The following is a 21,725-nucleotide window of genomic DNA, read 5'->3' as shown; positions in this document are numbered from 1 at the left end:
TGAAGACAGTTCCAGAATGGCAGGGATGGGGGCAGTATATGTTGGAAGCATCGCCAAGGGCCATATTCAGGAGTGAGAAGAAGGGCAGAGGCAGCACAGAGCATTATAGGGCTGCCAGTTACATGTTGCCAAAAAAGAGGTAATGCATCAGTGAAAAAAGGATGTGGAGTTGCATATGATAAATAATACACATACACACACAGAGTAATAATTATTATGACTTAAGCAGAAACACAAATGCAGCTCCTGGTTGGGGCATGGAGATAGAATAATTCCTTATCAAGGCCAAGGAGAATCCAGGGTGATATGGGAACATAGACAGGCTTGAAGAAACAGGATAGGCTCTGACTGTTGCTCTGGCCATGATGGCTTCTGATGAGACAGGATGTGTGTGGAAGAAACAGAAGAACCCTCCACTCTTAGCTCCTTGCCCTCCTTCAGCAGCCATTGCCATGGTAGCAAGATGGAGGAGGTGGGGCAAGGGGCTGAAATAGGACAGTGGTGAGTAAGGGCTTGAGCTTGCTATCCTTTCTTCCATCAACTTTACCAAGAGCGCTGCTGGATGATACCAGAGGCCCATCTAGTCCAGCACCCCATTTTCCCACAATGGCCAACTGGACATGCCTCTAGGAAGCCCCAGGAAGAATAACCTCTACTACTATTGTCCCCCAGCAGCTGCTATTCAGAAGCAAATATAGAAATAGGGTGGCCCAGTATTTCCAGCTCAGTCCAGTGTTCTCTTCTTCTGCTATTTGTCCAGTATACTGAGAAGTGGACGACAGCCTTCTTTCTTCCCTTTACCGGGCGATGGCAGTTAACTGGGGTGGGGCAGCAGCATGGCAACAGCACAGCTGGGGTTTCCCCAATCACACTCCCATTCCCCAAGCCAGCTCACCACTGCTGCCTGCCCTTTCCCACTGCACAGCCACAAATTTGGGTAGGCAGTAGACAAGGGCAATAAGCTGTGCTATCAAGGGGAGGGTTTAAAGTAGCAAAATACACAGCATTTCATAAATAATTTTAGAAGAAACCCAAATTACAGCTCTACATGGAAGTCCGCTCCACTGAACTCAGCAGTACTTACCTCTAAACAGACACAGAGAGGAGTATGCCATTGGGCATCAACCCAAATCCCCATCACTGATGCATCTGCAGCCCTGAAACACACCCCACCCAGGGCAAAAAGCAAGCTAATGCCAGACCCCATAGAGAAAGCTGGCCAGGCTTACAGGACCACAGACAGCTCTAGGTGAACAACTTGTTCCAGTAAAGGTTAGGAGCAGACTGAGCCTATTTAAGCTCTGCACTCAGTGCAACTTCTCTCAGACTCCACCCACTTGTGAATAACTCTAGATTCTTAAAGGGGCCATGCCAATGGCCTGATGAGCACTCCTCCATTGCTCTCTCGCCTCCAACTTGTCTTGTGTTCCCTGTATTGCTGGACTGGTGAAGAGGTTCTGGGGGAGGTATTTGGTTCCTCAGGGGAAGGTGCCCATGAAGGTACCCTGCAGATCCAGGAGATTCTTCTGGGGGCTCCTGTTCCTCAGTCTCAGTTGTTCCTCAGTCTCCAGCAGCTGCATCAGAGCTCTGCACCTGATCTGAGTTCTGAGCTGGAAAGTGTGCAGCCTATTGGCTGCTGCTAGCCTGAAGCTGCCATGTAACAGTGGTGGGGCCACCTTGGGATCCATCAGATTTTGGTCTGGCTCAGCCCCTTCCCACCGCTCTTCTAGAACACTCCTTTGGGGCTTTCTGTGGACTGTCATTGCAAATTCAGTAGGCATATCCTTGAATTCTGTGTTGGCAGAATGGCAGTGGTGTCACATTGCAGGTAGAAGCCAGCAGGACTGGGAAGAGGGACCCTTTTACCCAGTACACCAGGGGTCAGCAAACTTTTTCAGCAGGGGGCGGGTCCACCGTTCCCTCAGACCTTGTGGGGGGGCCTGACTATATTTTTTGGGGGGGAAATGAACGAATTCCTATGCCCCACAAAGAACCCAGAGATGCATTTTTAAAGAAAAGCACACATTCTACTCATGTAAAAACACCAGGCAGCCCCCACAAATAACCCAGAGATGTATTTTAAAGAAAAGCACACATTCTACTCATGTAAAAACACCAGGCAGGCCCCACAAATAACCCAGAGATGCATTTTAAAGAAAAGCACGCATTCTACTCATGTAAAAACACCAGGCAGGCCCCACAAATAACCCAGAGATGCATTTTAAAGAAAAGCACGCATTCTACTCATGTAAAAACACCAGGCAGGCCCCACAAAGAACCCAGAGATGTATTTTAAATAAAAGCACACATTCTACTCATGTAAAAACACGCTGATTCCCGGACCGTCCACAGGCTGGATTTAGAAGGCAATTGGGCCGGATCCGGCCCCCAGGCCTTAGTGTGCCTACCCATGCAGTACACACACACACCTGCATGCCCAGGACAAAGGGGGTTCGGATTGCAGAGTTGGGCTATTATCCAAAACATATTTACTAGGGAGTAAGCAAAGATGCTTAGGATTACATTGTAAGAAAGTACTGTGAAATTTGTGCTGAATGCACCCTGTGCCTTTAAAGCACACTGAAACACACATTACCCCTCAAAAAACTCTGGGCAGTTTGTCAAGAGATGTCAAGAGTTAATTGTAACTCTGGGAGAAGCGGGGGTAACTATATTTTCTCCATAGACCTAACTGTAGCATCACGTGAGGGGTAAATTAGACCAGGAAACAGCTTGAGGGAAAGGATTAAGCAATTCCTTCTTCAGCACCACTGCACAAATCAAATTTGAAGATTATTTCACTTATTTTAAAAGTTGTTTCAAAAAGTCAGGAATCCTGATCATGAGTTGCATGCATCATGTATGGTTTGGGGCTGAGAGGGAGAAGGAGATCAGTTTGTAAACAAAACAAGGATATTTGAAATAAGCCTTGGTGGCAAAGTGTGATGTTTGGGTAATCCTGAAGAGGTCACATTTATTCCCACTACATTGAAAATACAGTTTGCCTTAGGGATGAATATGTCCTTACTTTATACTTAGAGCAAGAGGTGGGCAGACTTTCATCACCATAAATGGGCTGGCTTGCAGGAAAGAAAATCTCCCTGCCATTTATTGTATACTTGGCATCCAAATTGCAAGTGCTAGAAACGGTCATCTGGCAGCAAAAATGTGTTGCTGCATGCAGAACAAGCTAAGTGATTGCAATGTAGGAGTATTGTTTTTTAAGCATTTCCAGACCTGAGGGTTTCCTCACTTTTGACCCTCCACCCAGCTATTATTATTTTCTTTTTAAAAATACATTCACCGTCCATGTGGAAGAGAAATCAGAGGGTTGTTATTTGTTATTTGTAATACAGCCAAGCATTCTTTCTGACCAATACGTTTCACATTCAAATTACAAATGTGTCTGGAACAAGAGCAGCTTGAAGCTTCCCTTGTGTAAAAAATAATGCTGGCTTTTTATTTAATGATGTAGTACAGCAGAGCCAAAATACTAAGCGCTATGACTGCCATCTGCTGGACAAGAAATACCCTTCAGAGAAATCTGCAACGCTAATGAAGACCTTTTTAAAAACGAATCTCTGCGCTGTACAGCTATTTAGCACAGTCTGTAAGAGATGTGTGTGATCTATCTTGTTCAGAGAGCACAAGTGGCAAAATCCAGACTCATATGATTTGAGAGCACAAAGCACACTACCCCCATGTCAGCATCCTAGACAAGGCTAATTCATTGCCTCTGAAATGAATGGGAACTTTTTCTGCAATGCAAGTTGCAGGTATATGACCCTGCTGCACATAGATGCAGATTGGAGCTGCAGGAGGGTGGAAGATTAAAAGCAAAATACAGGACAGATCACAGTGGTGGGCAGGAGGTGTTGGGGTGATCTCTGCCCCCACCTGGTGCTGAAATGACTTCAGAGCAATCCATTATAATTTATTGCAGCCCAACCAGATGGCCCCTCTGGAATTTCTCTCTCTTTCTCTCTCACACACCAAAATGCCACAAACATTTTAAGTTTTATTTTGTGTGTGTGTGTGTGTGTGTTCAGTATGGGATGTTGCTATTTTAAATATAATGTAAGTCACCTTGAGCACCAGGACCCATCAAACATTTTAGTTTTTATTTTCTTGATATTTTTATTATGGAATGTAACAGTTTTTAATATGGCTATAAGTCTCCACAAGCATAGGATGTGGCTAGATGATCTATGTTCACACACACACACTCTCTCTCTAATTCGTAGGTGTTTTCTTCTCCCAACAGTTCAATATTGACATGGTAGCGGGATAAAAATAAAATAAACGCAGCACTAGAGGGCAGTGAAGGATAAAGAAGAAAGTTGATGGATTAACTTCGGCCCTCCAGATGTTGTGGACTACAATTCCCATCTTCCCCAACCACCAGTCCTGTCAGCTAGGGGTCATGGGAGTTGTAGGCCAAAACATCTGGAGGGCTGCAGTTTGGGGATGCTTGGATTATATCACCACAGTCCCTACCATAGGTGCAGAGCAGGTAAAGAGACAGCTGAGCCAAAGGGAGTTTGCAGGCAGATCAGATCAGCTGATACTCTGCAAGTCCCAGCAATCATCTGATCCCCAGGATTTGCATACTCTGCAAGCCCTAACGATCATTGATGCTTGCACAGCACTGGATGTGGCACTTTGCAAATCCTGATAACCAGATTATAGTTGGGTCTTTTCAGGAGCTGCCAATCAGCTGATAGGTGGAGCTTGGAAACCCCTTCGGTTCAGCTGTATCTTCACCTGCCTCACCTCTGATGTCGGAGGGTGTGGCTTGGTTAAATGGCCCAAGTTTGCAAAATGCCTGAAGCAAGGATGTGTGAGGATATGAGCATCAAACAAAAGCTCTTCCTTGAACGCCCTTTCAATTCCCAGGAAAAAAGGACAAAGTGGTGTGAGTCAGTGACCAGCAGCCTATGGTCTAAAAATGGTCTCCAGCAGCTACAGTTCTCAAATGACAATTTCCTGCTTAGCCCTTTAGTAGAAACTTAGGCCTTAGTTCTTTCTCGTTTTCTCAGTTATAACAACAGCTACAGCATAGGGCAGGCCTTCGCTGTGTCATACTACAATTCCCAGGATTCCTGGAGATTCATTCCTGTTTTCTGGTATTAGTTTTGTCCTTCACTTTCTCCGCCTTGAAGAAGACTCAAGTTACACGACTAGGCTTCTGGGAAGTTCAGTTCAAGAGAAGGCAGCATTGTTGAGACAATCACCGGAACTGGGAAGCCAACAGCCCCCCTTCTTCTCTCCCTCCTGGAGCCGGTGTCTCGAACGGAACACGACCCAGGGACCGCAGTAGCCTGGGCACGCAATTAGCAGAGCTTATGCACACAGGGTTAGCAGTGTTAGCGAGAAGACGAAGCAGATGAGAGGCATCTTGTATTTCCATAAGCAGTTTTATTTACAGCATCTTAGAACACTTGGCGCCGAAGAATTGATGCTTTTGAATTATGGTGCTGGAGGAGACCCTTGAGAGTCCCATGGACTGCAAGAAGATCAAACCTATCCATTCTTAAGGAAATCAGCCCTGAGTGCTCACTGGAAGGACAGATCGTGAAGCTGAGGCTTCAATACTTTGGCCACCTCATGAGAAGAGAAGACTCCCTGGAAAAGACCCTGATGTTGGGAAAGATTGAGGGCACTAGGAGAAGGGGACGACAGAGGACGAGATGGTTGGACAGTGTTCTCGAAGCCACAAACATGAGTTTGACCAAACTGCGGGAGACAGTGGAAGACAGGAGTGCCTGGCGTGCTATGGTCCATGGGGTCACGAAGAGTCGGACACGACTAAACGACTAAACAGCAACAACAACAACACTTGGAAGAGAGAGAGAGCAGTGCTTCTCCTCCTATACTCCTCCTCAACTCCAATAGCAATACAGCGCATAAAACAGAAAAGCATAGACATGTGACACACTATCTCAGCAACATGTCTAACTCTTAAGGTATAATGCTTAAGGTGGAACTGAATTTACCAACAAGCATCTCATGGAGAATCCTAGGCTGAGACAACGATTCCTTCTGCTATGTCCAACAGACTGACCTAGCTAGGCTCTGATGCACAAGGTCCCCAGACAAATGGAGGGACAGGCAGATGTATTTATATTAATCAATATATTATGTATTAATAACTGTGTCCACTCCTGGGCCTTATTCTAGACAGTGTTGTAATACATGAGTTAAAAGGGTAAGGGTAAAGGAACCCCTGACCATTAGGTCCAGTCGTGACCCACTCTGGGGTTGCAGCGCTCATCTCGCTCTATTGGCTGAGGGAGCCAGTGTACAGCTTCCGGGTCATGTGGCCAGCATGACAAAGCTACTTCTGGTGAACCAGAGCAGCACACGGAAACGCCGTTTACCTTCCCGCTGCAGCAGTATCTATTTATCTACTTACACTTTGACATGCTTTCGAACTGCTAGGTTGGCAGGAGCTGGGACCGAGCAACAGGAGCTCACCCTGTCGTGGGGATTCGAGCCGTCAACTTTCTGATCGGCAAGCCCTAGGCTCTGTGGTTTAACCCACAGCACCACCCGCGTCCCTATAAACACATGAGTTAGAGGCAACCAATACACAATTTTTGAGTAGCAATTTTGTGAAAATCTCCAGTAACCATGAGTAGACTATAACAATAAATAAAATATTCAATATATTTTACAGGGTCACAATATGTTTTCCTAATCACAAAAATAATTTGGAATATGGACTCAGCTTCATAGTTAATGCTTTGTGGGGGAATCTCAGCACCCAAATGTTGGTTAAGGAAAGGAAAGGATTTCTTCCCCTTACTCTCCCATTGTTTCCAAGGCACATCCTTCTCCCTCACTGTCTTTTTCATTTCCTGTGTTTCCGTATTTCTTTGTTATTTTTTCTTCCGGTCTTTTCCTTCATCTTCTTCCTTTTAGGTTCAGGGGTGTGCTGGCTTCTTGCACAATGGAGAGAGAGAGAGAGAGAGGGAGAGAGAGAGAGAGGGAGAGAGAGAAGAAGAAGAAGAAGAAGAAGAAGAAGAAGAAGAAGAAGAAGAAGAAGAAGAAGAAGAAGAAGAAGAAGAGAACTGTATGGTTTGGAGGGATCCCAAGGGCCATCTAGCCCAACCCCCAGTGATGCAGGAATCACAACTCAAATGTCCCTGACAAACAGCTGTCCAACCTCTGCTTTAAACCTCCAGTGAAGGAGAGATTGTCAGAAAGCAACTCCTAATCTTTAGTCAGAACTTCCTTTCTTGTGAAGCCTAGAATAAATCCTGATTCTTTCCATGTTGATTGTAAACTATGCTGTATGCTGTTCTTTAGCCCAGGAAATGTCGCATATGTTTGTCGATACTGTTGTAAAAGAGTGGAAATTTGGGCACAAAGAGATAAATAGGGTGAGAATAACAAAAATGTTTTGTTTTGTTTTGTTGTATTGTTGTTGTTGTTGTTTAGTCGTTTAGTTGTGTCTGACTCTTCGTGACCCCATGGACCAGAGCACGCCAGGCACTCCTGTCTTCCACTGCCTCCCGCAGTTTGGTCAGACTCATGTTGGTAGCTTCGAGAACACTGTCCAACCATCTCGTCCTCTGTCGTCCCCTTCTCCTAGCGCCCTCAATCTTTCCCAACATCAGGGTCTTTTCCAGGGAGTCTTCTCATCTCATGAGTTGGCCAAAGTATTGGAGCCTCAGCTTCACGATCTGTCCTTCCAGTGAGCGCTCAGGGCTGATTTCCTTCAGAATGGATAGGTTTGATCTTCTTGCAGTCCATGGGACTCTCAAGAGTCTCCTCCAGCACCATAATTCAAAAGCATCAATTCTTCGGCGATCAGCCTTCTTTATGGTCCAGCTCTCACTTCCATACATCACTACTGGGAAAACCATAGCTTTAACTATACGGACCTTTGTCGGCAAGGTGATGTCTCTGCTTTTTAAGATGCTGTCTAGGTTTGTCATTGCTTTTCTCCCAAGAAGCAGGCGTCTTTTAATTTCGTGACTGCTGTCACCATCTGCAGTGATCAAGGAGCCCAAGAAAGTAAAATCTCTCACTGCCTCCATTTCTTCCCCTTCTATTTGCCAGGAGGTGATGGGACCAGTGGCCATGATCTTGGTTTTTTTGATGTTGAGCTTCAGACCATATTTTGCGCTCTCCTCTTTCACCCTCATTAAAAGGTTATTTAATTCCTCCTCACTTTCTGCCATCAAGGTTGTGTCATCTGCATACCTGAGGTTGTTGATATTTCTTCCGGCAATCTTAATTCTGGCTTGGGATTCATCTAGTCCAGCCTTTCACATGATGAATTCTGCATATAAGTTAAATAAGCAGGGAGACAATATACAACCTTGTCGTACTCCTTTCCCAATTTTGAACCAATCAGTTGTTCCATACCCAGTTCTTTTTTGTATTTGTATGTGGCAAAGTTGCCAAACCCCTTTGATTACTGACTCTGTGGGTAGGATATATCTGAAGTGGGACATGCCTTACTATTCTCACACTCACAGCTGATGACAGAATCAAGTTCTGTATTCATGAAAAAAAAATAGAGACCATAGTTTTCGAATGGGATTGAGACAAATATGGGCAAGGAGACAGGTGGAGCTGAGTTTGGGCTCCAATTAAGAGGATTGGGCTCCAATTAGGGCTCCAATTAAGAGGATTATTGGAGCTCTGGTTGGAGCCTCTATAGTGATCTCATGTGGGAGCAGTCAAATCTTATAATATTTAATAGATACCTATGTTCAACCTGTATATTTGTAAATATTATGAAATGCTATGAGCCTCCTGTGGCTTTCCCAAGGGAATCTAAACCCAGGTCAGCTCAGTATTCCCTGGAACTTCTTGCTACTTAGGAAACTTATGTGAGTACTGTATAACAAGGGTTAGAGTCTTACTTTTTTAATCATCAAGTACTTCACACTTCCTTCCATTCCTGTGTAAGAGAATCCACAAGAGAGTTCACACTCTCATATAAAGCCTAATGCCTGCACTCCACGGAAAGAAAATTTCTCTCCTCACTCTTGCTCCCTTAAGGGTCTTTGCATGCTTTCTAAAGGAGGGTCTTCACAACCAGGAAACAAAATGGATGTGCCAAAGGGATGCTCTCTTAGCCCTTCATTCCTTGGTTGTGAACGTTGCCACTATTCATTGTGAAAGGAGCAGTTGTGAACTTTGCCACTATTTGTGGTCTATCACCACCACTCGCTTTTCCCTTTCTGGTTGAAGAGCAACAGCAAATGCCTGTAGATTTCCCTTGGCAGTCCAGCACCAGGAGTATCCAAGTAAGTCATTCCTCTGGATGTGGATTCTGTTCACTTGCCTACTTCATAAGCCTTTCCTTCCCTATTCAACATGTTTTTTTCCATCCTTAGTGCATGAGATTCCAGACTCTAAAATAAAAAGCATAGGTTGCGTAGACATCATACACGTAAAGGGCATTTATAGCATGTTCCCCACCATCCTAGGAACTGCAGTTTAAGGGTGCTGGGTATTGTACCCCTGTTGTGGGTAAAATGTACAGTTCCTAGGATTCTTTTTTCTGGGACATGGGGAATGTGGTTGTGTGTACAAAATGTATGGTGTGTACAAATCTAGATTCTGTGCAGTGAAAAAGAAAAGGGAGAAAAGGATTGTTCTGAATAAATGGCAAAGCAGATACTTGTTCATTCTTCAGATAACTGCAATTTGTTTTCTAAATTTCTTTTCCTTGTGAACCATGATTTAACCATAAACACATTGAGATGGCAGTACTGAATCGGTGGCCCATGTCCTTCTTGCTTGCACACTTTATAAAGATTTGAGGAGTGAGGTTATCACCCCTCTATTATTGCCCGTTCTGGGTCGTCCAACCACTGTTACAGTCTAGTTTCTCTTGGCAGATCAAGATGAGCAGATGACAGCAAAGGTTGCCAGGTTTTTAGCTGGGGCAATTAGAATAAGATCCGTTATTTGAATATTGATCTAAACCCCCAAAATATAGTTTATATAATTGACCTTTTATCTTTATCCTCTGTATACCATATTTTGTTTGTTTTTATGTTTGCTGTGGCTGGTGGCTGATGCAAATAAAGATTCAATCAATCAATCAATCAATCAATCAATCATAAACACATTAAATGGAGCAGGTGCTTTCAGCCATCAGTTCCTGTACTTCTCAGGATAGAGCAGGGCTGTGTAGAATTATTAAAACAGCAGAGAGCATTATTGGCTGCTCACTCTCCACCTTAGAACAAATCTACACCACCAGGTGCCATAGAAAAGCACTAGACATATCAAGAGATCCAACGCACCCTGGTCACCATTTCTTTGAGCTCCTGCCATCGGGACGGAGATACAGAACAATGCAGGCAAGAACAAGCCGTCTCAGGAACAGTTTCTTCTCTAGAGCGATTTTGGCCTTAAATGGAAAGCCTGGAAAGTCATCTTATTTTACTTGTTATTTTGTATTATATTTACTGTTTTTAATTAGGTTTTGTAATTTTGGATTATGCAGAATGCTTTATCTGAGTGGATGTAGCAACCGAGTAATTTCATTGTTCCCGCAAGGGGACAATGACAATAAAGATATCTTCGGGTTTACGAATCATGTGATAAGAAGATCTCTGTACGAGGTGTGGGAAAGAAATAAAAGGCTGTTAGAGACTAAAACACCCTGGTGGGTTTCACCAGCAGAGGTATTAACAGTTAAGAAAGTAAATATGGAAAAGAGGCGGGCCACGTATGAGGAAATCTTGACGAAAACTGAAAAAGGATGGAGTTTAAAACCTTTTGAGGACATTAAAGGAGTGTTAACAGGATGGATAGAATACCATCAAATAAATGATGTGCTTAAAGAAGATAGAAAAATAGGTTTTGAGGATAAAAGATCCAAATTTCAAATAGAAGTGCTAGAAGGCAAAACAAAGCTTTTGGCAAAGATGTATGATCTGTTGTTGGAGTGGTATACAAAAGATGAGTTGACAAAAGAAGTGATGATTAAATGGGCAAAAGATTTGGGGCATAATATTGAATATGATGCGTGGTTGAAACTATGGAATCAAACTTTAAGATTTACAGCATGTACTGCCTTGAAAGAAAATGTATATAAGATGATGTACAGATGGTATTTAACTCCAGTTAAGTTAGCTAAAATGTATAGAATGAGTGATAAAAGTTGCTGGAAATGTAAAGAGAAAGATGGTGAATTTTATCATATGTGGTGGACATGCGAAAAAGTTAAAAGATTTTGGGAAAGTTTATATAATGAATTGAAAAAGATGTTTAGATATACCTTTCCAAAAAAACCAGAAGCATTTTTGTTAGGAATAATAGGAGGAGAGATTAGAAAAGAAGATCAAACACTGTTTATGTATGCAACAACCGCGGCTAGGACTTTGTTAGCCCAAAAATGGAAATTACAGGAATTACCTACAATTGTGGAGTGGCAGATAAAAATGATGGACTATGCTGAACTTGCTAGATTGACATGCAAGATTCGTGACCAGGGGGAGACAAGGTTTCAAAAGGACTGGAGTAAATATGTGGACTATATGGAGAAAAACTGTAGATCATTAAAAACTCTCGCAGGATTAAAATAAACCTTACGAATTGACCAATATGTTAAAAAAGGAACTGCAAAAAAAGGAATTAACAAGAAACCCGCATGAAGGGAGGGGGGGAAGTCATAGCTCGGCGGAGCAAGGTAAAAGATGTGAATATAAGATTTTGTATAAAAGATTGGTTTTGTTAATTTGTTGAATTCGGAAAATTGGAATAAAATGTATTTAAAAAAAAAGACAATAAAGATATCTTATCTTATCTTATCTGTCCATTGACTTTCAGTGTTTTCATTGAATAAGATCCTCAAAATATCCTAAACATGACAAATGAATCCATGTGGATTTCACATCCAGTGCTTTTCTGAATAGGTTTGGCTACTTTATTTTATTTTTTAAAATGTGATCTATTTCCCCTACCATCCGATGCATACTCCATTGGAACTGCCACATTATCAGAGCTGAAAAAAATCCCGTTCCAGCTTAGATGAGCACTAGATGCCATTAACAGAATAGTCTGGGGATATTTTCTTAGAGTACATTGGAGCTTTGCTGTCACATCTAATGTGCCTCAAAATTATTTGAGCCAAGGTTCCGACCCAGTGTGCATTTCCCATTGAACTTGGTCAATTGGGCTACATGTAAAATGCCTATCTGCCTTTCTCCATTAACTGGGCATTTTGCCTAAATTTTTCATTCTAGCATGAATGCTATGAATCGGAATGGTTACCTTTGTATGTTTGTTTGTACTGTTATAGTGGGATAAACAATCGTTCTGTGCTCCTCAGCAAAGGATAAAAAGATACAGGGTTAAAATCAACTCCATAAATTGAGCTTGGAGTAGTAACACCCACATCTACTGATGGAGCCAACAATTAAAGAGTCCAGTTTGGCACATGGCATGTTGCCTTCAGTGCTGTGGATGAAACATAGCAGGAAGCACACACAGAAAAAAAAATATTATGAAGCTGTGACATTTTGCTGGCTTAAAGAATGATTCATATTGGAAGACACAGATCTATTGGATTTAGAAGGTTTTGACAATGTATTTGGTTGGCATGCATATTCATGGAATGACAAGATAAAGGCTCACAGAGGATTTAAAAATCATATAATTAGAAAATCATTGTTCAATGTATGGAATAAAAAGGTCCGTATAGTTAAAGCTATGGTTTTCCCAGTAGTGATGTATGGAAGTGAGAGCTGGACCATAAAGAAGGCTGATCACCGAAGAATTGATGCTTTTGAATTATGGTGCTGGAGGAGACTCTTGAGAGTCCCATGGACTGCTAGAAGATCAAACCTATCCATTCTTAAGGAAATCAGCCCTGAGTGCTCCCTGGAAGGACAGATCGTGAAGCTGAGGCTCCAATACTTTGGCCACCTCATGAGAAGAGAAGAAACCTTGGAATAGACCCTGATGTTGGGAAAGATGGAGGGCACAAGGAGAAGGGGACGACAGAGGACAAGATGGTTGGACAGTGTTCTCGAAGCTACGAACATGAGTTTGACCAAACTACGGGAGGCAGTGCAAGACAGGAGTGCCTGGCGTGCTATGGTCCATGGGGTCACGAAGAGTCGGACACGACTAAACGACTAAACAACAACAACAACAAAAGATTTATTAGAAAGGAAAACACCCTGGTGGTTATCACCATTGGAAGCCAAAGCCCATAAAAAATCAAATATGGAAACTAAGTGGTTAAAATACAGTGATTTATTGGCTGAAATATATAATAAATATAAATTAAAGTCATATGAACAGCTCAAAGATAATTTAAATGATTGGTTACAGTATCACCAGATAAATGAAATGTTCAAGATAGATAGCAAAAATCCTGGTTTTACAATGGAAAAAGCGAGATTGGAAACGGAATTGTTGAATATAAAAGATGTATAATTTATTGTTGGAATGGCTTACAAAAGATGAACAAGTGAAATCAGTAATGATTGATTGGGCAAGAGATGTGGGGCATAATATTATGTTGAATGATTGGGAGAAAATGTGGGGAAAAGGTATGAAATTTACTGCATGTAATGTATTGAAAGAAAATTTGATGAAAATTATGTATAGGTGGTATTTAACACCCATCAAATTAGCAAAAATGCATTATGCATCTGATAATAAATGCTGGAAATGTAAGGAGAAAGAAGGTACCTTTTACCACATGTGTTGGACTTGCCCCAAGCTAAAAGACTTCCGGGAAAATATTTATAATGAATTGAAAAAAGTATTGAAATACACTTTTCATAAAAAAAAAACAGAGGCCTTTTTGCTTGGAATTGTTGGAGAAGAAATTAATATTAAAGATCGAACATTCTTTCTGTATGCCACAACAGCAGCTACCTGTTATTAGCAAAATTATGGAAGACACAAGAGATACTATCTATCAACAACTGGCAGATGAAGATGATGGAATATATGGAACTCGCCAAGATGACTGGGAGACTCCGCGGCCAAGAGGAGGAGAAGATTGAAGAAGATTGGAAGAATTTTAGAATTTATTTGAATTTTTTTTTTTGCAATATATAAGTTACCTTAGGGAAGTATATTTAGGTTTTCAGTATGTATTAGGATTTTATTTGGTCATAGAAATTAAGTTAAATTTATGTTAGAGATATGTATCTGTAGATGAACCTGCTAAAAAGAATGGAGGAAAATGAAGCTCAGAAGGAGGGACTGAGGGACGTCCCCATATGATGTAAAATAATAAGTTAGAAAGGTATAAGAAAAATTTATTTGTGTGTGTGTTTTGTTTGTTTTTATGTACATTTGTTGTTTGTGTTTTGTTTATTTTTAAAAACGAATTTTTTTTAAAAAAATTTTTTTTAAGTACCATACAAGTGTAAGTAGCTCATGTCACTGTCTCCCAGTCATTATTAAAAATATATTTTGTTTCGGTTCAAGTTGAATGTGTATTTCGAAATCGGCCATGATATGCAGACTAAAGTAAAATACTATTTTGACATTTAATTGAGGAGAGCAAATGACTCTTTTGGACAATAATGTGTAAAACATTAACCAAGCATACTTATATTTGAATAATGTCTCAAAAAGAGAAGCAATTGACTATCTGGAGTGTTGTGCTTCTTCTGTGTTTGCTTCCTGCTATGTTTCATCCACAGCACTGAAGGCAACATGTATGAAGGCAACATGTATGAATTGGACAATAATGTGGCAAACATTAAACAAGCATACTTAAATTAGAATAATGTCTCCAAAAAGAGAAGCAATTTTAATGTATGAATTGTACCAGTACTCTGAGGAAGAATAAAATAGATTGCTGAATGAATGTTCCCCATCTGAATGTTCTATACTGTATAACCTTTTATGTACTAAGAACTGAAAAGAGTTGGTGCAGACACGTTATTTTAGGAAGCCAGGTTGCAGGATGAGGGTATCCTGACTGCTGAGCTAAGGTAACTCATTGACCTAGATCTTTATTTTCCTTTCAGGTCCTCTTTACCATCTTCATGGGATATGAAAACCAAACTGAATTCTATTTCCGTCCCTTCTCAACCTTGCTTGAGACACAGCTGGTCATTTTCATTCTCTTTCTGCTCTTCTACGTCCTCAGCCTCTGTGGGAACGCTGCTGTCGTGCTTATTGTCCATGTCGACCACTCTCTCCATAACCCCATGTATTTCTTCTTGGGCAACCTGGCAGCTCTAGAGATCTGCTACTCTTCTGCCATTGCTCCATTGGCTTTGGCCAACCTTCTGTCCAGGAAAAGTGCCACCATTTCCTTAAGTGGCTGTGGAACCCAAATGTTCTTCTTTGTCTTCCTGGGAGGAGCTGATTGTGTCCTACTGGCCATCATGGCATACGATAGATACGTGGCAATTTGCCATCCTCTGCGCTACATGCTCATCATGAACAAAACAGTATGTACTTCCCTCGTAGCAGCATCCTGGCTGCTGGGCTTTCTGTTGTCTCTACAACTGACCATCCTTATTTTCCGCTTGCCATTCTGTGGCCAAAATGAAATCAATCACTTCTTCTGTGACATCCCAGTCATTCTGCAGTTGGGTTGTAGTGACACCCACATCCACCAAGCTGTTCTCTTCATAGTTAGTGTTGTAGTCCTCACCATACCCTTCCTTCTAATCTGTATCTCATATAGCTTCATTGCAGTGGCCATTTTGCAAATCCGTTCTGCTGAAGGCCAGCAAAAAGCCTTCTCCACTTGCTCCTCCCACTTGATGGTTGTCCTCCTGCAGTACGGCTGTTGCAGTTTCATATACTTGCGGCCCAACTCCAGCTACTCACCACAGGAGGGTCAAGTGGTGTCTGTGGTCTACACCTTTGTCACTCCCCTACTAAACCCTCTGATCTATAGCATGAGAAACAAGGATCTGAAAGAGGCGCTGAGGAGAGCCTTTCGAAGAAGAGTGTTTCCCCCCCAGAAGGTTTGACAGCCAGCAGTCTTCATTAAAGTTAGACCATGGGGATGACAGGAACAGGCTGATAGCAGCGTCTCGCCCCATGGTAATATCTATAGGTAGAGGGTGTCATGTGAGATTGTAACAAGAGAGAAGAACTCAATGCAATTCTACTGTCATAATCATCATCATTATTCCTTTCATTTCTATATTGCTTTATATTTTTAAGAAAATAATCTTATAGCGCTTTACAACACATTAAAATATCAGACAGAACAATCCAGTATAAAAGATTACCAACGAAAGCCACATATAAAATATACATTCAAAGCAACATAATGAACAGGAAACTAAGACATTATCTTAAAGATTTCAAAGTAAAACATTATGAAGGAGTTCAACTACAGAATGAATATCTAATCCAGCAAAGTTAACAAAAAATACTTTAAGCATTTCAAAATAAAATGTTGCCAAATGAAGTCAAATATAAACCTCTTAAACCAGTACAATTAACCAGAGAACAGAATATTATCATAAGCATAGATTGTATTTGCTGCAGTTTCTGTCAATCCTGTCTGTGGTGGTTCATGACAGGCGGTGGGTGTGGAAGCTGAGACTGTGTTTGCACTAAGAGACAGCCAAGATGGCCATATCATTTAATGAACTCTACACCTTATGCAAAATGGCGCGAGAGAGATTTATACATTTTCTTACATAGCTATACTAATACTGTCTGTGTGGGGTTCCACACACATTAAATCAAATTTATTTAGAAGCACCCAAAATGCTAGAGATGTAACAGCCTCCAAGCAGACTGTCCAATAATTCAGTTTATGGGGGTATGCAATTATGTAAATTAATAATTGATTGGAAATTCAATATCACAAGATCTCAAATGCCTCTTTCTAGGATATTTGAAAAAAAAAACTGGAGGAATATTTAGAAGTGGCACTAAACTTTTCTGCAGCAGAAATATACATTGCTAGAAGGTGGGGGATGGGGACAGGACCACAGCTCTTTTAGTATTTCACTGGTTTGTGAAAATCTGGGATATAAGCAATGATTAAATTGAAAAGTTTCAGAGTAACAAATAACAAACTATCACATAGATTTGTAGAAGGGGAGTCTCTTTTTCATGCTGGAGCAATATATTCCAGCATAATATTAATCCTTACAACATTCTTGCTTTATTGTAAAATGTATCATATATGTAATTTTTTGGTACTTACTTATTTTATTTGCTTATTCTGTATTTAATTATTTCTGTAGTGTGTGTGTGTGTGTGTGTGTGTGTGTGTATAAACAATAATCTGCCTCTAGTCTAAGATTATGTATGTATGTACCGTATGTTAAATAAACTAACTGAAATGTCACAAAGCACCATAATTCTCCTGTGAATTATTTCCAAAGGCATCTAAACCCAGGTGAACACTGCATCTCCCAGAACTTCTCTCCACTCAGAGAAGTCATGAAAGTATACCAATAGTTAGAGTCTTACTTTTTTTATCATCAAGTACTTCACACTTCCTTCCATTCCTGTGTAAGAGCAGCCACAAGAGAGTTCACTCTCTCATATAAAGCCTAATGCCTGCACTCCAGGAAAGAAAATTTTCTCTCCTCACTCTTGCTCCCTTAAGGGTCTTTGCATGCTTTCTAAAGGAGGGTCTTCACAACCAGGAAACAAAATGGATGTGCCAAAGGGATGCTCTCTTAGCCCTTCATTCCTTGGTTGTGAACGTTGCCACTATTCATTGTGAAAGGAGCAGTTGTGAACTTTGCCACTATTTGTGGTCTATCAACACCACTCGCTTTTCCCTTTCTGGTTACAGAGCAACAGCAAATGCCTGTAGATTTCCCTTGGCAGTCCAGCACCAGGAGTATCCAAGTAAGTCATTTCTGTGGATGTGGATTCTATCCACTTGCCTACTTCATAAGCCTTTCATTCTCTATTCAACAAGTTTTCTATTCAGCATGCATTTTCCTTTCCCCCCATCCTTAGTGTATGAGATTCCAGACTCTAGAATCAAAATGCATAGGTTGTGTAGACATCATACACGTAAATGGCATTTATAGCATGTTCCCCACCATCCTAGGAACTGCAGTTTAAGGGTGGTGGGTATTGTACCCTTGTGGTGAGTAAAATGTACAGTTCCTAGGATTCTTTTTTCTGGGACATGGGGAATGTGGTTGTGTGTACAAAATGTATGGTGTGTACAAAACCAGATTCTGTGCAGTGAAAAAGAAAGGGGAGAAGAAGCTCCAGATTTTTCAAGATCATAGCCAAAATACTGTTGAGATTGTTCTGAATAAATGGAGAAGCAGATACTTGTTCATTCTTCAGATAGCTGCAATCTATTTCTTAAATTTCTTTTCCTCTGAACCATGATTTAACCCTAAACACATTCAATGTAGCAGATGCTTTCATCCATCAGTTCCTGCCCATTGACTTTCAGTGTTTTGATCGAATAAGATCCTCAAAATATCCTAAATATGACAAATGAATGCATATGGATTTCACATCCAGTGCTTTTCTAAATAGGTTTCGCTACTTTATTATTATTATTTTTTAAATGTGATCTATTTCCCCTACCATCCGATGCATACTCCATTGAAACTGCCACATTATCAGAGCTGGAAAAACCCCATTCCAGCTTAGATGAGTACTATATGCGTTTAACAGAATAGTCTGGAGGTATGTTTTTAGAGTACATTGGAGCTTTGCTGTCACATCTAATGTGCCTCAAAATTACTTGAGCCAAGGTTCCGACCCAGTGTGCATTTCCCATTGAACTTGGTCAATTGGGCTACATGTAAAATGCCTATCTGCCTTTCTCCATTAACTGGGCATTTTGCCTAAATTTTTCATCCTAGCATGAATGCTATGAATTTGAATGGTTACCTTTATGTGTTTGTCTGTACAGTTATAGTGGGATAAACAATCGTTCTGTACTCCTCAGAAAAGAATAAAAAGATACAGGGTTAAAATCAACCCCATAAATTTAGCTTGGAGTAGTAACACCCACATCAACTGATGGAGCAGAGCTTCCAATGGAAAGTGTAAATTTCACAAGTGCCAACAATTAAAAAGAGTCCAGTTTGTCACATGGAGTGTTGCCTTCAGTGCTGTGGGTGAAACATAGCAGGAAGCACACACAGAAGAAGCACAACACTCCAGATACCATGTAAAGTCAATTGCGGTTCCCCTTCTAACTTTGTTGTTGTTGTTTAGTCGTTTAGTCATGTCCGACTCTTCGTGACCCCATGGACCGGAGCTCGCCAGGCATTCTTGTCTTCCACTGCCTCCCGCAGTTTGGTCAGACTCATGTTGGTAGCTTCAAGAACACTGTCCAACCACCTCATCCTCTGTTGTCCCCTTCTCCTTGTGCCCTCCATCTTTCCCAACATCAGGGTCTTTTCCAGGGAGTCTTCTCTTCTCATGAGGTGGCCAAAGTATTGGAGCCTCAGCTTCACGATCTGTCCTTCCAGTGAGCGCTCAGGGCTGATTTCCTTCAGAATGGATAGGTTTGATCTTCTTGCAGTCCATGGGACTCTCAAGAGTCTCCTCCAGCACCATAATTCAAAAGCATCAATTCTTCGGCGATCAGCCTTCTTTATGGTCCAGCTCTCACTTCCATACATCACTACTGGGAAAACCGTAGCTTTAACTATACGGACCTTTGTCGGCAAGGTGATGTCTCTGCTTTTTAAGATGCTGTCTAGGTTTGTCATTGCTTTTCTCCCAAGAAGCAGGCGTCTTTTAATTTCGTGACTGCTGTCACCATCTGCAGTGATCATGGAACCCAAGAAAGTAAAATCTCTCACTGCCTCTATTTTGCCAGGAGGTGATGGGACCAGTGGCCAAGATCTTGGTTTTGTTGTTGTTGCGTTTCAGACCATATTTTGCGCTCTCCTCTTTCACCCTCATTAAAAGGTTCTTTAATTCCTCCTCACAAAAATAATAATACTAATGAAGGGCTGATGCCAAGAACCATACAAGTGTAAGTAGTTCATGTCACTGTCTCCCAATCATTATTAAACATATATTTTGTTTCGGTTCAAGTTGAATGTGTATTTCGAAATCGGCCATGATATGCAGACTAAAGTAAAATACTATTTTGACATTTAATTGAGGAGAGCAAATGACTCTTTTGGACAATAATGTGCAAAACATTAACCAAGCATACTTATATTTGAATAATGTCTCAAAAAGAGAAGCAATTGACTATCTGGAGTGTTGTGCTTCTTCTGTGTTTGCTTCCTGCTATGTTTCATCCACAGCACTGAAGGCAACATGTATGAATTTCAATGTATGAATTGTACCAGTACGGGAAGTGCAGTCCTCTGAGGAAAAATAAAATAGATTGCTGAAGGAATGCTCCCCATCTGAATGTTCTATACAGTACTGTATAACCTTTTATGTACTAAGAACTGAAAAGAGTTGGTGCAGACACGTTATTTTAGGAAGCCAGGTTGCAGGATGAGGGTATCCTGACTGCTGAGCTAAGGTAACTCATTGACCCAGATCTTTATTTTCCTTTCAGGTCCTCTTTACCATCTTCATGGGATATGAAAACCAAACTGAATTCTATTTCCGTCCCTTCTCCACCTTGCTTGAGACACAGCTGGTCATTTTCCTTCTCTTTCTGCTCTTCTACGTCCTCAGCCTCTGTGGGAACGCTGCTGTCGTGCTTATTGTCCATGTCGACCACTCTCTCCATAACCCCATGTATTTCTTCTTGGGCAACCTGGCAGCTCTGGAGATCTGCTACTCTTCTGCCATTGCTCCATTGGCTTTGGCCAACCTTCTGTCCAGGAAAAGTGCCACCATTTCCTTAAGTGGCTGTGGAACCCAAATGTTCTTCTTTGTCTTCCTAGGAGGAGCTGATTGTGTCCTACTGGCCATCATGGCATACGATAGATACGTGGCAATTTGCCATCCGCTGCGCTACATGCTCATCATGAACAAAACAGTATGTACTTCCCTTGTCGTGGTATCCTGGCTGCTGGGTTTTGTGTTGTCTCTACAACTGACCACCCTTATTTTCCGCTTGCCATTCTGTGGCCAAAATGAAATCAATCACTTCTTCTGTGACATCCCAGTCATTCTGCAGTTGGGTTGTAGTGACATCCACATCCAACAAGCGGTTATCTTCATAGTTAGTGTTGTAGTCATCACCATACCCTTCCTTCTAATCTGTATCTCATATAGCTTCATTGCGGTGGCCATTTTGCAAATCCGTTCTGCTGAAGGCCAGCAAAAAGCCTTCTCCACTTGCTCCTCCCACTTGATGGTTGTCCTCCTACAGTACGGCTGTTGCAGTTTCATATACTTACGGCCCAACTCCAGCTACTCACCACAGGAGGGTCGAGTGGTGTCTGTGGTCTACACCTTTGTCACTCCCCTACTGAACCCTCTGATCTATAGCATGAGAAACAAGGATCTGAAAGAGGCACTGAGGAGAGCCTTTCGAAGAAGAGTGTTTTCCCCCCAAAAGGTTTGACAGCCAGCAGTCTTCATTAAAGTTAGACCATGGGGATGACAGGAACAGGCTGATAGCAGCAGAGGTAGCTAATGTACGACCCCCATGCAGCGTCTCGCCCCATGGTAATATCTATAGGTAGAGGATGTCATGTGAGATTGTAACAAGAGAGAGGAACTCAATGCAATTCTACTGTCCTCATCATCATTATTCCTCTCATTTCTATGTTGCTTTATATTTTTAAGAAAATAATCTCAAAGCGGTTTACAACACATTAAAATATCAGACAGAACAATCCAGTACAAAAGATTACGAATGAAAGCCACGTATAAAATAAACATTC

The 21,725-nt window shown here is 41.5% G+C and overlaps 2 protein-coding genes across 2 annotated transcripts; both read left to right on the top strand.

The window, feature by feature from the left end:
- Positions 1–14,993: 14,993 nt before the first annotated feature.
- LOC118079840 (olfactory receptor 10V1-like) lies at positions 14,994–15,935 on the top strand. Its single transcript, XM_035104530.2, has one exon. The coding sequence runs from the start codon at positions 14,994–14,996 to the stop codon at positions 15,933–15,935; it is 942 nt and encodes a 313-aa protein (XP_034960421.1).
- A 4,526-nt stretch (positions 15,936–20,461) lies between these two features.
- Positions 20,462–21,403, top strand: LOC118079784 (olfactory receptor 10V1-like). The gene has a single exon (XM_035104399.1). The coding sequence runs from the start codon at positions 20,462–20,464 to the stop codon at positions 21,401–21,403; it is 942 nt and encodes a 313-aa protein (XP_034960290.1).
- Positions 21,404–21,725: the final 322 nt, after the last annotated feature.

This window comes from Zootoca vivipara, chromosome 1, assembly GCF_963506605.1.
Source record: "Zootoca vivipara chromosome 1, rZooViv1.1, whole genome shotgun sequence".
Taxonomy (NCBI): Eukaryota; Metazoa; Chordata; class Lepidosauria; order Squamata; family Lacertidae; genus Zootoca; species Zootoca vivipara.
This window is presented reverse-complemented; position numbering and strand designations above follow the sequence as displayed.

What these genes read in the sequence shown, in the direction of transcription:
- LOC118079840 (XM_035104530.2), top strand. Translation starts at nt 14,994, where the DNA reads ATGGGATATGAAAACCAAACTGAATTCTATTTCCGTCCCTTCTCAACC.
- LOC118079784 (XM_035104399.1), top strand. Translation starts at nt 20,462, where the DNA reads ATGGGATATGAAAACCAAACTGAATTCTATTTCCGTCCCTTCTCCACC.